General features: G+C 41.7%; 1 protein-coding gene across 1 annotated transcript in view; it reads right to left on the bottom strand.

Annotated features, from left to right (window-relative positions):
* The window catches only part of trx (trithorax), a 145,447-nt gene extending 135,836 nt beyond the window's left edge, over positions 1–9,611 (bottom strand). Inside the window, exon 1 of the mRNA XM_065217224.1 lies at positions 8,907–9,611. Within this exon, the coding sequence (XP_065073296.1) occupies positions 8,907–9,197 (291 nt within the window). The 5' untranslated portion in view covers positions 9,198–9,611. The remainder of the gene's footprint in view (positions 1–8,906) is intronic.
* Between the last annotated feature and the right edge of the window lie 6,951 nt (positions 9,612–16,562).

Here is a 16,562-nt window from a genome sequence, read left to right as displayed (position 1 = left end):
TCATATGGGAACGAATTTTAGCCACGAAATTTTCATACACAGAAAACGTACACGTTTTTTAAGGTTCATAATTCAACTTTGCCTTCATTTATTTTCGGAAGATTTCAATCGACTCGCATATTTTTGTAGACGTTATGCTTCTGATTATCTGATTATTGTATAACATATTACTATATGCATAAAAAATCGGGATGAGAAGAAACCATCAGAGCACCCAATTGAAGCGATTTGTCAATTGAAGATGTCAACTCCTTGTTGCTAACATTTCGTGGATAAATGGAGGGCTCTTCTCCCCATTCATTAGGCATCTTCCAGTTAGATGGCTCGTTTTCTGACCAGTTGGCTGATCAAGTTGTTGGACGGAAATTCTAAACTGTCTCAAGGAAATGAATAGGCGAATTGCCTATCAATCCATCCATTCGTTTTATGCCCTTCATACAGCGATTTGCTGATGACAATCAGAGGTTATTAAGCTTGATCAAGTTCAACAGTGAGGAGATCCCATAACTATTGGACTAGTTTCCGTGCTACAATGAGTGGTAGACCACTTTACCATCAAACTTATCAAGTCCGGAGAAACTACCTTTCGACTGCTAAGACCTTCGAAAACATCGCCATCTCCTTCATCCATGCGTGATGATGATTTATTTACCACGTCCTCGTCCTCGTTTCTAGTATTCAATTGCTCGAGTATTTTATCAGCTCACAGCTCACAGCATAGAAAATGATCTTCATATCCAGAAAGTGAGGCTAAGTGTAGAAATAGCGCGATTACCTGCAGTCTTCAGTTTTTAAGACAAACAGTTGATCTGAGTGCTTATGGAAAGCATTAACTTTTTCTTTCGCCGAATCTTTTGCACTTTCACTTCTGTTCTGATCAGCTTGTTGGTTCACAACGTTGTATAAATCATATCAAGCTTGGTAATTCGACAAGTTTTATAACATACATACATTTATTTGTACAACATCACATTTAAGATAAGACATAATCAACAATAGTTCGCCACAATACTCGGTTTGCGGCTGCCGCTCTCCATCCTCGGTCATGCCCAATGCTCGCTAGATCACGCTCTACCTGGTCCGCCCATCGTGCTCTCTGCGCTCCACGCCTTCTTGTGCCAACCGGATCAGTAGCGAACACCAACTGTTGTAAGAATGCCGGACAACAACCCTGCAATGTTGTCCGGCATTCTTACAACATGCCCGGCCCACCGCATCCTTCCGGCTTTGGCCACCTTCTGGATGCTGGGTTCGCCGTAGAGTGCAGCGAGCTCGTGGTTCATTCTTCGCCGCCACTCACCGTTCTCCTGCACACCGCCGAAGATCGTCCTTAGCACACGTCGCTCGAAAACTCCGAGTGCTTGCAGGTCCTCCTCGAGCATAGTCCATGTTTCGTGTCCATAGAGGACCACCGGTCTTATTAGCGTTCTGTACATGGTACGTTTGGTGCGGGGGTGAATCTTTTTTGATCGTAGTTTCTTCTGGAGCCCGTAGTAGGCACGACTTCCACTGATGATGCGCCTTCGTATTTCACGACTCACATTGTTGTCAGCCGTCAGTAAGGATCCAAGGTAAACGAATTCCTCCACTACCTCGAAAGTATCCCCGTCTATCGTGACATTACTTCCTAGACGAATCCTGTCATGTTCGGTTCCGCCTACTAGCATGTACTTTTTTTGACGCACTCACCACCAGTCCGACCTTTGCTGCTTCGTGTTTCAGGCCGGTGTATAGTTCTGCCACCGTTCCAAATGTTCTTGCGATAATGTCCATGTCGTCCGCAAAGCACACAAATTGACCGGATTTCGTAAAAATTGTACCCCGGCTGTTGAGCCCGGCTCGTCGCATTACACCTTCTAGAGCGATGTTGAAGAGTAGGCATGAGAGTCCGTCACCTTGTCGCAGTCCCCGGCGAGATTCGAATGAACTGGATAGTTCACCCGAAACCCTTACGCAGTTTTGCACACCGTCCATCGTTGCTTTGGTCAGTCTTATCAGCTTCCCAGGAAAGCCGTTCTCGTCCATGATTTTCCATAGCTCTGTGCGGTCGATACTGTCGTATGCCGCCTTAAAGTCGATGAACAAATGATGCGTTGGGACCTGGTATTCACGGCATTTCTGGAGGATTTGCCGTACGGTGAAGATCTGGTCCGTTGTCGATCGGCCGTCGATGAAGCCGGCTTGATAACTTCCCACGAACTCGGTCATTTTAGGTGATAGGCGACGGAAGATGATCTGGGATAGCACTTTGTAGGCGGCATTCAAAATGGTGATCGCTCTAAAGTTCTCACATTCCAAATAGTCGCCTTTCTTGTGAATGGGGCAGATTACCCCCTCCTTCCACTCCTCCGGTAGCTGTTCTGTTTCCCAGATCCTAACTATCATCCGGTGCAGGCAGGTGGCCAACTTTTCTGGGCCCATCTTGATGAGTTCGGCTGCGATCCCATCCTTACCAGCTGCTTTGTTGTTTTTAAGCTGCTGAATGGCATCCTTAACTTCCCTCAGCGTGGGAGTTGGGTCAGTTTTGTCCTCTGCTGCACTGACGTTGTCGTTTCCTCCATTGCGCTGGTCTCCCGTGCCTACGTTCTCCTCGCCATTCAGTTTTATGAAGTATTCATTAAATTAGCATTTTTAAAATGACTAGCACCGAAAATTCCGGTATTTTCAAATGCCAGTACTGGTTTGTACGAAGTACAACATTTGGCGACGAGGAAATTACGAATCACACGTTTCAAGAAAAAACCACCCGTTATTTCAAGAAATGGCAACCGTAAGAAATGAAGCAGTTTTTCCGGCAGAACCTGCAGATGGCGGAGCAAAACACACCTCTTCTAGTTTCACAGGTTTGTATTCATTGGAGCCAATATTGTTTTATTTGTCTACGTTTTGAGAGTTATTGAGCAGGTAGATTGAGGTTAGGGCAACTCTTCTTGTTATGATTTTGTCACGTACGCGGGAACAGTTTACAAGCTTGGTTGGAAATGCTAACATGAAGCTTTAGTGTGATGATTTATTAGCTAGAGAATGATCTTTAGAAGAGGGTAGGTGGATAGTTCCGTTAGAGTACGGCAGTATGAAAATTGAATAGAAGTTGAAAATGAGCGAAGGGCCATTAAAGCGACAGTTTTCAAGATGACGCACATTTTTAGCATTTCCAACCAACTCTGAAAATCGTTAACTTCGCGTATGAAGTAACATAAAAAACACTTTGAATGTAACAACTCAAGGCGGGAGTAGCCGTCAACAATGCTGATGATGGTACAGCACGCAACAACCACCCTACTGCTTCCTCTCTGAGATGATCACGTTGGTCATGACGAGAGGAGCAACACAATAGTTGGGTAAAGAAGAACTGCATTATAACACACCATCGACTGGAAATGCTCTCGCGACGTGGGGCTTTAGGTAGTGATGAAAACGTCGCTAGAACTATTCCACAGCCGCTGTCAGTTTATGAGCAACAAGAGGGACGCACATTTTTGCCTGTGGACTTGGAGACATACTTCAAGTCCCCGCGTACATCGTACGGGCTAGGCAAAAATGTGCGTCATCTTGAAAACTGTCGCTTTAATGGCCCTTCGCTCATTTTCAACTTCTATTCAATTTTCATACTGCCGTACTCTAACGGAACTATCCACCTACCCTCTTCTAAAGATCATTCTCTAGCTAATAAATCATCACACTAAAGCTTCATGTTAGCATTTCCAACCAACTCTGAAAATCGTTAACTTCGCGTATGAAGTAACATAAAAAACACTTTGAAAGTTTACAAGCGCTGCGAAGATTTCGAGTTGAACAAGATGACAACAGATCAGTTCAAGAGTCTGATTTTTATCTGCGGCAATCAAATGACGCGGACATACGAACGAGACTACTCTCAAAACTCAATGCGTATGCTGAAGAAGCATCAAGCATGATACAGCTCTAATGGAACAGAAGCCACAGTCGATGAGCTCAGTCTGTGCAGTCAAGCAGAACAACTCCGAATTGAAACCATCTGGACCAAAACCTAGCACCCCGAAGAAACCATGTTGGCAATGTGGCGGGATGCATTTCGTTCGCCACTTCTTGTATTCGGATCACGTTTGCAATGACTGCAGTCTGACCGGTCACGGCGAAACCATCAAGCAAGAAGACATGGAAGATCAACGGTGTATTCGCTATCAATCAAGTAGAAAGCAAATCCAGCCGGAAGTTTCTGACCGCGAAGATCAACGGCAACGAAGTAGCTCTGCAGTTCGATACAGCTTCGGACATCACGATCATTTCTCAAGAACAGTTGAGCAAAACGCTTGGTTCGCCTCCACTACTACCTACCACGAGGTCAGCTAAAACAGCATCTGGTAAGCCAATTCATACTTGGAGAGGCCATCGAAACAGCTACATACTATGTGGTCAGCAACAATCTCAATTCGTTCGGCCTGGAGTGGATTGAATTGTACAAGTTGTGGGACAACCCATCGTCAACGATATGCAATCATGTTCCTACGGACCAATCAAGTGAAATTGAACGATACAAAGCAGCATTTCCCGCCGATTTCCGTCAAGCAATTGGACACTGCAAGAAACCGAAAGCGAAGCCAGGGGCTAGACCAGCTTACAGACCAAAGCGGCCCGTGCCATTCACATCAGTGGAGAAGATCGACGCTGAACTGAACAATTTTTGGATTCAATACTTCAACCGTGAATTTCCGGCGAAGTTCTGCCATGGATTCCTCACAGCGCACATATTTTCAAAACATTAGCTAAACATCGGCCAAAAGTCAACGCGGTATGCTTGCGGGATGAGCGAGGTCATCAAAGCGATGACCGTTGCCAAATAGAATTGTAATCTGGGGGTGATACTGGAATCCTTCCGGATGGTGCTGGAGTCGCCTATGGAAGACTTCGAGATCGGAGAACCTAAACTTAAGCTGATTGAACTGTTCAAGGATCTGGTGCGGAAGGCTTTGGAGTTTCAGAACAGTTTGTACGAAGTTCACCTCCGATATGCCGGCTCTCCCTGATGGTGGATCGTTGTCTGTTCGCAGATGACACATCCATCGTCTACAAGGGTAGGGTCATCGGAGCTCTGACTGCCACACTTCAGAGAGGCCTGGACGTCCTGTCTGAATATTTCAACAACTGGAAGATCCGTATCAACGCGGCAAAGGCCCAGGTCATCATATTTCCACACTCAAAATCTCCCAGACATGTTCCGCCTGAGAATAATAAGATCTGCTTAAACGGCTCAATGGTGGAATGGTCCAAAGAGGTCGTGTACCTCGGGCTAACACTAGACAGCAAGCAGCACGTTGACAAAACCAAAACCAAGTGCAAAATCTTGATAAGATCGTTGTATCCACTCATCAACAGGAGGTCTACCCTGTCCCTGAAAAATAAGCTCGCTGTCTACAAACAAATCATCCTTCCCGTAATAGAATACGGGATGCCAATCTGGGAGAGTTGCATCAAATGCCATCACCTCAAACTCCAAAATATCCAAAACAAGATCCTTAGGATGATCCTTAACAGTCCCCCGCGGACTAGAAATTCTGAGGTCCACCGCCTGGCTGGTCTTCAGACACTGGAGTTACGGAGAGCTAACTCCATCGCAAGGTTCAATCAAGATCCGATCAACAGATCGTCAGGGATCTGGCACGTTAGGTTAAGTTAGGTTAGGTAGGTAGAATAACAAATTAAAACATTCAAACAACATACTTCACAAAAAGAAAATTGAAAAACATTACACAGTAAAACACAACATGTACAACACAAAATCAAAAAGTTCACCAAAGATGAAGAGCCCTTCTGGCTAACCACTTGCCCTGTATTAGCAATTGTAAACCACATAACAGATCAAAATAAAGAAGAATTTTAGTACTACTACAGTAATTGAGAAAATATCCCTTGAATTCATGGAGCATTGAAAAATAAAACAAAAGCTAAGATGTGGTGGTAAATTGAAACGAAACAAAGTTTGGTGCACAGGAGAAAAATTGAGGCACGCGACGCCTCTAGTTCAGATTAAAAATGGCCGAATTACCGAGGTCCATGGTAATATAAAATGTCTTGATAAAGTTCCTCGGCGTATTGGCAATATATTCTATTCGAATTTTGAAGTATTCTCGCATCACTTTTCAAATAGACCAATGTAACATATCCATCATTTTGAGAAAATCGAAGTTGAAATTCGACAGATTATTATTTTTACTGTTTAAAAACAATACATTTTGCAATACTATTTCTAATGTAGTCAGTCAATAATAACGTTGAAAATTCAGTACAAACGGTAAAATCGCAATTTTACTTTGAATGTCATGCTACAATATAGAAAAAAAAACCACATAAAACGTTTTGACAAGTCAAATTGTACATCGGACATGTTACATTGGACGATTTTTCTCAATGACATAATCAATGAGTGTTACATTGGACGTTTTGCCAATATGATACTAGATTCCCTTTCACAGATTTCAGGGTAGAATACCTAAATTTAGATTGGCCCGCCTTTAGAAAATGAGCACCAATCACGTTAGGCAGCCCGAATAACCGAAGTAACAATCATGTAGTCATCATTTCACACTGTACATTGGACAATTTTGGACCTTTATTATCTTAAATAAATGAAAGTATATTTGGATGGGTGTTTTTGTATCACATACATAGATAGAAGAGCAATAGTTTGCATCACTTAACTCGATTTGTTTACATTTGTTACTTAGGACCTTTTAAAAAGTTACGCGAGCATTGTTCGATGCTTTATACTAGATTTTTTTAATTTCCTGAGAATTCCAGGTCTTTTCCATTAAAAATAGAATTCCCTGAAGATTCCTGTCTGTACAAATTCGTTATATATTTTCAAAGTTTTCACTGAATTATAAACTTATACCGAACAGTTCCATGGTTCTGAAATTACCGAACAGCGGAGGCCTGGAATAGTGTGTACATGTGCAAAATATAATAACATTTTATTTACTTTGACTATATGTTTAGTATTACTTCTGCGTGAAGTCAACGATTTACATTGTTGAAGATGCTAATTTCAGACTAAAGTGATAATTTTTATACTATAGATGAGGAGATGAAAGTATAGAATTGATAGTTCCGTTAGAGTACGGTAGTGTGAAAATTGCATATAGAGAGAAGTAGAAAGGTACAAATCGGTTTGATCATCTCTCTTTACCAAACTCCCCCGTTGGAGTGGAATGGTGAGGGGTATTCCACCCCGCCACCACTGGCAAAAAGAGATGATCGCCGATTCGCTCATGTACCGACGATGTGTTTGAAACAGTTCTATCGATTTTTACCGCACTTAAGTTGTTATCTGAAGGAAAACATCCAGTCGTAGGTTTGAAAATTGCAGCTATTGTTACCTCTACCACGGTATGTGCTCCTGTCATCGTCGACTTGACGATCTCGAGGGACACGGGTAGGGTAGGTGCTGCTACTGTACCTTTCGACCAATGACAGTAATTGATGGTATGCTCCCATCCAGAGTTATGTACTTTGACTATATGTTTAGTATTACTTCTGCGTGAAGTCAACGATTTACATAGTTGCTAATTTCATGCTAATTTCAAATAACATACTAAAGTGGTAATTTTTATACGATAGATGAGTAGATGAAATTTTATGATTTCAAAAATCAGAAAATCATTTATTTGTATTGCAAATAATGAATGGCAGCAACCTTGGTAATACCTCTATGGTAGATAAAGCGATCCATTTCAAGAACCAACACTCTTTGCTTCCCCAATAATATTTGTATGGTTATTTTGCTTAACGACGTGTTCAGGGTATCATTCAAACCATTTGTGGAATAGTTTTATCGTTTGGGTTATCGTTCTGGTGTGGTATTTTTCATTAGGATTGCTTGCTACATCGTTGTCTTGCCTGGCATTTATTCGAACTCTTCTAGACAAATGTTTTCCAGGTTTAATAATTCACCATGGAAATCTTGCTTTTGATTTTACATTCTGGCATCCCTGGAATCCTTACTTTGAAGTCCGCAACAATGTGTGGAAAAATCAAATCAAATGCTTATGTCATTTTCACGATGAAAATGTATGTTCAATTTTTGATCAAGATTGATGACCTTGTGCGGACGAAACGAAAATAATCAGCCTAGAAAATGGGCTTCCACATTCCATTCGAGCGAAATTCCATCTGCTCAAAAGTTCATCCACCACCAAAAGGGATCCGCCGTTGTGTTTGTTTAGCCGAACATGCCCTTTTTTGCTTTATCATTCCTAAACGTTGACCTTTGTTAAATCCCATTCTGCCCGATACTGGCGCTTCTGGCATAACTGGCGAGTGTATCATTTTTCAATACCTAAAAAAGGTTCCTCTCCACTCACACTCATCATAATATTATACAGGCACTCTTGAACGGTGTTGTGTTGATTGACCGATTGAGTCATCGCATCGTTGTTGCACTCCCGAAACCACAAAATTTGCGCACTATTTTTATTTATTTTTCCCAAATTTTGTGCTCGTCACACCAATACACTCGTGGCATCGAGCGACGACCATCGTCCGTCCAGCCTGGGCGGCTGATGCTGTTTCCTTGCCATCGCTGTCCGCTGCCGCGCGCGACGATGTTTTTTGTTTGCGTTTCATTCACGCGGGCTGTGCTCGTCACGCACACCAACAAGGAGCGTCGATTTTTCCTTCCTCTCTCGCACACGTCAAAAATCTGCGACTTTTGGCTGGCGAAAATTCCACAATAATTTTCTTTGGGGCAATGCAATAAATTCTATAAAGGGCCATCATTGGTTTCAGAAGCCTGTCAAAACACAGCCCTCCCCCTGAAACAGGAGCTTCCCATTTTAATAGAAACCGCCCAACCTTCAGGGGCCGTACCTTAGCGCAAACTGCCGTCGTTTTTATTTCCGAAATCAAATGCAAACTTTCGATATACTAACCTTACTAACATCATCATCGCCATCTTGATCAATTTCTTCATTGTCTAATAACGTTGATGCCTTCGCTGACGGCTGCTGATTCTGTTTTTGTTGTTGTTGGTGCTGCTGCGATTGTATTAGTGATTGATTCGACTTTTCCGTCGTCGAATTTTCCTGCTGCTGATGCTGATTATTATCCTCATCGCTGCTGCCACCGCTGGCAAGCGTATTCAAGCCAGCACCGGACAGGACCGAAACGCGCTTCTTGTTCACCAAACGCGACGGTTTACCGGGAAATTTTGACTTTCCCATCGTGGTGGAAAAGGTGGACGGACAGCAAATTTTTACACATCACTTGCTTTTGGCCAACCTTCGTGTTCTCCTCCCGAAAACTCTTCACACACTTCTGTTGCTCCCTCTTCTTCAAGCGCGCTCCTTGTATCCCTTTTTCTTCTCTTCTGTGTATCCCTTCTTGTTGTATTTTTATATTCCATTCGAAATAAAAACTCACAATATTCTTGCTCTTCACTACATCACAACATTTTGGATCTTTGAACGGGCACGGGCAGCACACACATACACGGAACACTCTTTTCCCTTGGGTGGGAAAGGGGGGTAAAATTCACATACACATTTGCAGTAAGGAATGGGGGACGCGCAACATGCACGGGGTTTTCATGCGGTTTCACACGCGAGAATACTTTGCAAAACACGACCGAACCGAGACACAGCACTTTCCGAACTGACACCCGAAGCCGAGAGGAAAATGGTTGACCGTTTTCGAGGCGACGGCGACAGTTGTTCGGGTTTTGCGTCAGTTGCGAGGTTGCGACGTTTGCAGGGGCGAATATCGGCCAGCTCTGGCTTTGTGAATTTCGGAACTGCTCGAAACAGATCGAAACTATTCGGTTTGAGCACTATAGGGATGCCACTCTGAAACAAAATCCATTGGCAAAAATACTATATTGCTGGTTTAAATTAAATACCCTCACCAATAGATTTTTGCAGAAAACAATTTCATTTAATTTTACTATTATTTCTATCAAAATTACTACGCATTTTGAGCAAGCATAGTAGTTTTGCTAGAATCATAGTAAATTTGTTAACATTCATGGTAAACTAAACTGAATTCATAGTAGATTTAACAGTAATAAGCGTGGTTATATTGATAATAAGTGTTTTCTGCAAAATAGTATTCCTAACTATGGACCTTGTTTCAGTGCAGGTATTTTTAGGAAAAGTATTAGCGGTTTTGTTTACGATTCAGCTCGGGTTCTCACGGATTGAAACTACACGATCAGTCCAAATCGGAACTCACTCTTCTCGTGCACCAAGTTCAAGCAAGGGTTGAAGCCTATTTCGTGACGATTCTGCCAGAATTCCTTGTTTACCGTGGTCACCGTCACCCTATATTCCGTAGTGGTGATGGTGGGTACACTGCAAGGGTTCATTTGCGATTCCGGCAGGACCATTTTCAATGCAAATGCCAAATTATCACCTATATAATCTTGATTGTTCTACTGGAATGAAATAACAGTTAGCTATGATATTTATTGTCGGAGTAAGATAAGCAAGCACATAGGGTTACGGTATGTAATGTGGGTCTAGTCCTTTCATTCGGCCTATCACGCAAATAAATAATTAATTAAGGAATATTACACAAAAAATAAGGAAAATATTGATCACTGATGATTGATAAATGTGTACCACACACAAATCAATTTATATCACAACATTTCAATACATTTTCAGCTCTCGTAAGTAATAAAACTGGTTGAGAATATCACTCTGTTCGGAGTTTTTAGCCGCCATGACTTCTAAGGTTAAGATGGGAAGGTTGCACTGACGATCATCAAATGGCCTGATTATGGCATTTATTGAATGGAATTACCTGATAATACACACTAGACGTAAAACTCACAGTTACTGTTTGAATATTTTATGTTTATTTTAATTGTTTAACAACGTTTTCACAAGTAAATCATGGACCCAACTTTAGGGACACATTTCTTTTCTATGTTCCTAACTTTGGCCCATGAAATTCATTTGACAGCATATAGCAATAAGAGTAACGTCAACAATGTGGTTTGCATTTGGATGATAAGGAACGAACAGGAAGGGAGATTTTTTCTGCCAAATCTGTATAATGAACATCACAATGTTTTGATTTAGATATTCTGCGGTCGAAAGACGATAAGCGAAATTTTTAATTTTTAATTTTTAACTTGAGTGATTTAATGTAGTTTTCGTAAAATTTTCTCTAAGAAATGTTTTGAGGAATGAAGAGTATTAAGTTAACAGTGATAGTGATAAAAAAAAATACATAAGAAAACGTTACCAAGAGCGTTTTTTTTGAGAATCAAACAGGATAGGACGAAGTTGCATCCATAAATAGACCCAATTTGGGGACAATAGACCGATATTACATACATTTCCCTGGTGAGTTTTTGTCTTAAAAAAAGTAAGTTTTTCAACTTTTTGCGGTTCCTGATAGCAAACGACATGATAAGCATATCTAAGCATACCATTTAGCAGTAGAATATCGTTTGCAGGTAAATTAATTGATGAGTTATGATTAAAAACGTAATCTATGGCTGCATATTAGACCGAGGTTAGGGACGTATACCCTACCGTTGAACAGATTAACTTCACTAGTGCCATGTAAGCATAGAGGTAACTCTAAGACTAGAAGGTCCCGAAATAACGTGCTCAACTTTTTGGCTCAGCTCTGGTACTCTCTTTGGTCCCAAGCTAATCGATTCACCCCTCGAAACATAGGAAAATCCAATAACCCCTCATTTTGTCTGTCAAACTTTCATAGCGAATCAAAACAAACATAGTGTAGTACTAGAATTTCGACTAGAATGGGATACGTTAATCGTTTGCTTGGGACCAATAGGCTAGTCAAGTAGTGAGCCAATTTTAAATCGTTAGTTTCGTATTGATTGTTGATATTAGTAAGATCCAGGCCAACAGACCTATTGGTGTTAGTGAAATGTGCAAATGTTTAGTGGTGTTTGTATTTCATTGCAATGTTTATTTTTTTTACACGTAACAGCTGTTTGAAGTGACTTAAATCTCACTGTTCGCAGTATGGAATGTTATGGTACACTGAGGAAATTCTTCATATTTCGTTTATGTGTCACACACATAGATTTTTGCAATTTGATTACACAAATGACATTTATGTGTGGGACACATATAAAGCTTCCATTTTGCCTGCAATAAATTTTATGTGTGGTCACATATAGCCATTATGGATAGTGTCAGATGAATTTCATTTGTAGATTTATATGTATTATTATTTATATTATTTTGAAATATTCAGGCTGGTATTCTATTTTATACAAATAAAACTAAAAATCCAATGTACCATGATATATTTATTCTCGGTCACTACATACGGAACAGAAACGTTTCAAAGTGCTGTAAACGTTAGTGAAATGGGCGTAAAAAAAAAGCGTTCGATGGCAACTGAAAATAGAATTGAATTCAAGATTAGCAACTCTAACCATAAAAATCATCCCATCTAACCAAATGAGCCGCCGTGCTCAACCAACGAAAGCGCTGGGATGTAGAACATATCCACAGACCGGTAAACCAGGATATCCATTCACTTCCAGCCCCATCTAGCCTTCTGCTGGCTTGGTCTTGCTCGTATAGTGCGATGAAAAAGAAATCGCATATTCAGCATGTAATCCCACAAGCTGTTGGTCAATTGGGATCAAAACTGAAACAAAATATTCAATTACTCATATTTTTCCAGGGAAATTTAATCATATTTACCATCAAATTATGATAACAGCTTCAGATAAAACAATATTTTCTAGTAGTAGTATTTCTAAAAAGAGCTTATGATCACCACTTTGAAGTTTGCTTCCCGTGGCCCAGCAGCCGGTGTATTTTTTTGCATGTGTGTCCACTAGACTGATGCAAAATTTGACTTTTTCGCTCCACAGTGCTTAAATGGTTTCAAATCGGGCCCTGATTAGCCTCCCAAAATTACAACTCATTTGGTTAGAAACAGACTTCGCACAAGCCATTTGAAGTTTACATGTAAATTACTATGGGAAATCTCAACTTTTTGTTCATTGCCTTGTAGTCTTTTTCCATATTGAGCTGCAAAACAGTTCGAAAGCCATTCTTATAAAAAAATTTCAGCTACAACTTTGCTGAAGATTGTTTCTATGTAAAACGAGACAGGAAAAAGTTATTAATTATTTAAGAGATTGGTAAACTTATGACGTGATCAAGCAGCTGCTCTGTAGGCAACACTGTATTTTGCAGTAAGACATAGTAGCCAAGACTTTTGTGTCCTATTCAACGCCCCAGAAACACCAATGTTGCCTGCTGAGCAGTTGATATAGCATGATCATAAGACATTAGCGCATTGAACCATTGATAACTTTCGATACTTGCATTTAATCAAAAAGTGATCTCCAGCAATGTTGTAGCTGGGAAAATTTACTACAAGTACAGTTGAAAGCTTTTGAAGCAGACCGATTTGGTGAATTATTAGATAGACATGAACAAAAATCTTGGTTTTACCATAGTAATTCCCATACAAACTTCAAATGGTTTGTGCCATCTCAGTTTCTCACCAAATGGGTTCAAATTTTGAGAGGTTAGTCAGGATCCGATTTGGAATCGTTTAAGTATTGTGGAGCGAAAATTTCAAATTTTGCATCACTCTAGTGTCCACACATATTTTTTGCTATTTGCCACCACACATGATGTTCATTTGAAATACACATACTTGGTATATGTATTGCATATGAAGTTTATGTATTATAAAATGTATGTGTGGAGTGTTTTTTTTAAAAAGTATGTGTGAAATCATATAAATAAAATCTTTGCCGTTTTATCAGTGTAGAGTGACGTCGTCACTTGAGTGCTCAGCAATGTTTACAAAATTTTTGCTTCTAACACGCCTGTTCGCCCGGACCTTATATAATTGTCATTGCGGAGTGACCACCCCCTTGACTCTATCAAAGTTTGTTTACATATATGTTTCGCCAAAGTATGTTTTACTGCAATTGAAAACTCAGCAGAGTCATAAAAACCTGGGTATTGCGAACTCTGTCGGTTTAATTTTTCAAGTGAGCAAGAAAACATCTTGAAAATCTTTCGAAGCTTCAAATTGTTTTGCTGAAACAGCTCACGAAATCGTATATACATGCTGTCAAATGAACTCTTGGCTTCTCCTTCTCCGCTCCACAAATAACGTATATATGGTGTTGGAAGTGCACCTGGCCACAAAGCTCACATGACTCTTATAAAGTTTGATTAAATTCTTGTTTCAGCAATTCGTAACCCAGTTTTGGCCTCGGTTTTGGCATTATTATTAAAATCAAATAAAAACACTTATTCGAGCATCACGTTCGATAATTTACATTTTCGCCTACTAAGAGCAACCGTAACGGTCGTTGTCATTTGCGCGACTATTTTAACAGCGCACAGAGCTCTCATTTTAGTTTAAACGCTGTCCAGACTGGAGAGTTATAACATGTTATAACGGTTGTCAACTAATTCCAACACAGAAACCACCATCAAGATAGCGCTATAACATGTTATAACTCTGTAGTCTGAACGTAGTATTAGTCACTCTTCTCCACACCGGTCGCTGCTATCGCGGTTATCAATTTACTCGCCGTAGTCCGTACCGGTAGTGAGCATTTTGACATTTCTACGAATAGCAACCTTTCTCTCGCGCTGCTAAATTTGGTAACGCGTTTCTCACCTAGAAGCTGCTGCTATTTTAGTTACTCGTATGGCAACCCCCGATACGGTAGCTGCGTTATTATGAATACTTTAGTCGTATTTGCTGTTTCACACACAACTCCTGAACAAAACGCTCTCTTGTGTCTATGTGCTTGCTGCGTCTGCTTTTTCTCTCGAAACGCACGAATGCCAAACACGCTTGATTGTCCTTCATTACGAGGGTGGGTTGATTCTGGGTTTCACCGAAATCATTGAGGAGCTGTCTGAGCCATATCGCTTCTTGACATGTTTCACTGAGGGCTAGGTACTCAGCCTCCATCGACGAAAGAGTAACACTTGATTGGCGTCGGCTAGCCCATGTAACAACTCCGCCTCCAAACTTGAATACCATTCCGGACGTTGATCTTCTACTCTTGACGTCACCCGCCCAGTCGGCGTCCGAAAACCCGATTAGGTTCTGATCCTTCTCGCCTCCTAGCTGCAGCTGATGACATTTCGTTGCTTTCAGAAAACGAAGAACACGCTTCGCTGCGGTCCACGAGGTTCACTAAAGTTTCGTCCCAGAATCGCTGCGGTTGCTGCTATGTCTGGTCTTGCCACGACAGCCAGGTACAGAAGATCTCCAACGAGACTACGGTACTTCGTCGGATCCTCGAATGCTTCGCCAGTATCCACCATCTTCAAATATCCGGGATCCATCGGCGACTTTGCTGTCTTGCACTGCTCCATCCCAAACTCATTAATTAACTTGTCGATGTAATTCCGCAGACTTAGCTTGAACACTCCATCAACACGTTTGACTTCTACACCGAGAAAGCGCCTTACTTCCCCGAGACAGGTTAGCTCGAATTCCATTCGCAATCCTCGGCAAATCTTCTCTATTTTCGTTTCATCCGTTGATCCAACAAGAAGGTCATCTACGTACACCATCAGGAACACTTTTGCCTTACCGCCTTCCTTCACATACAAACACGGGTCGGCTGCAGCTGCTCTGAACCACGTGCGGTTTTCGACCCATCTGACGTAGTCCTTAATATTTTGTGCTGCCTCTGACTTGTTCCGTAGGAGGTACGTTACGGTAAAACGACTGTAATCATCCGTGATGGTCATCACGTATCGGTTTCCACTAGGAGTGATACAGTCCATCGGTCCACACAAGTCCGTATGAACGATGTCCAGTACTTGCGATGCTTTCCGATCAACAACCGGAGGAAATGGAAGCCTGGCCGACTTGCCTTCCATGCAGCACTCACACACCAATCGCAACCCGCAGTCACTCACCTTCATGCCCGTAGCTAACTCTTCTTTGACGATTCTCTCGGCAACGCGCAGGTAGTATAGCCCACCATGACGACCTCCCGTTGCGACAACGGTACCATCCGTATCAACAACATCGCACCCGTAAGTATCAAAAACCACTTTAAACCTCTTTTGGGTCAACTTACCGACCGAGATCAGGTTGGTAGAAAGACCGGGTACGAATTTCACGTCATTTACATCTATCTTGGTCACCTTACCTGCTCCGTCGATGCCGTACACGATGCCAGATCCTTCGCCTTGAATTTGTGTTCGCTTACCGTCTGCCAGTGTGATAAAACCACCAGCAAACTCGTTTAACGACTTGAAGAACGATTTGTCGTTTGTCATGTGGGCGCTCGCACCACTGTCGATCACCCAGCTGCTGTGGTTTTCTTCTGCAACCGTAAACGCAACACTCCTCGCATCGCTCTGCAGCTTTTGCCTTCACGTTACCTTCTGCCTTCAAGAAACTCCCATCCTTTTTCTTCTGCGACACCAAGAACTTCCGGCAGTTTCGCTTGAGGTGGCCAACATTCTTGCAGTAGTGGCAGGTACGAGTTTCGTTGCTCGATCTACCCTCCGCGGATCGCATCGCCTTCTTTACCTTGACTGGAACACCTTTCCTTTCGATATGCCGATTGAACTCATCAACCAGCT

Source organism: Ochlerotatus camptorhynchus, unplaced genomic scaffold, assembly GCF_037179485.1.
Source record: "Ochlerotatus camptorhynchus isolate MF236.1 unplaced genomic scaffold, CSIRO-AGI_Acam_v1.1 ptg000007l, whole genome shotgun sequence".
Lineage (NCBI taxonomy): Eukaryota > Metazoa > Arthropoda > Insecta > Diptera > Culicidae > Ochlerotatus > Ochlerotatus camptorhynchus.
The sequence above is the reverse complement of the archived record's forward strand: the minus strand, read 5'-3'. Positions and strand labels throughout refer to the sequence as shown.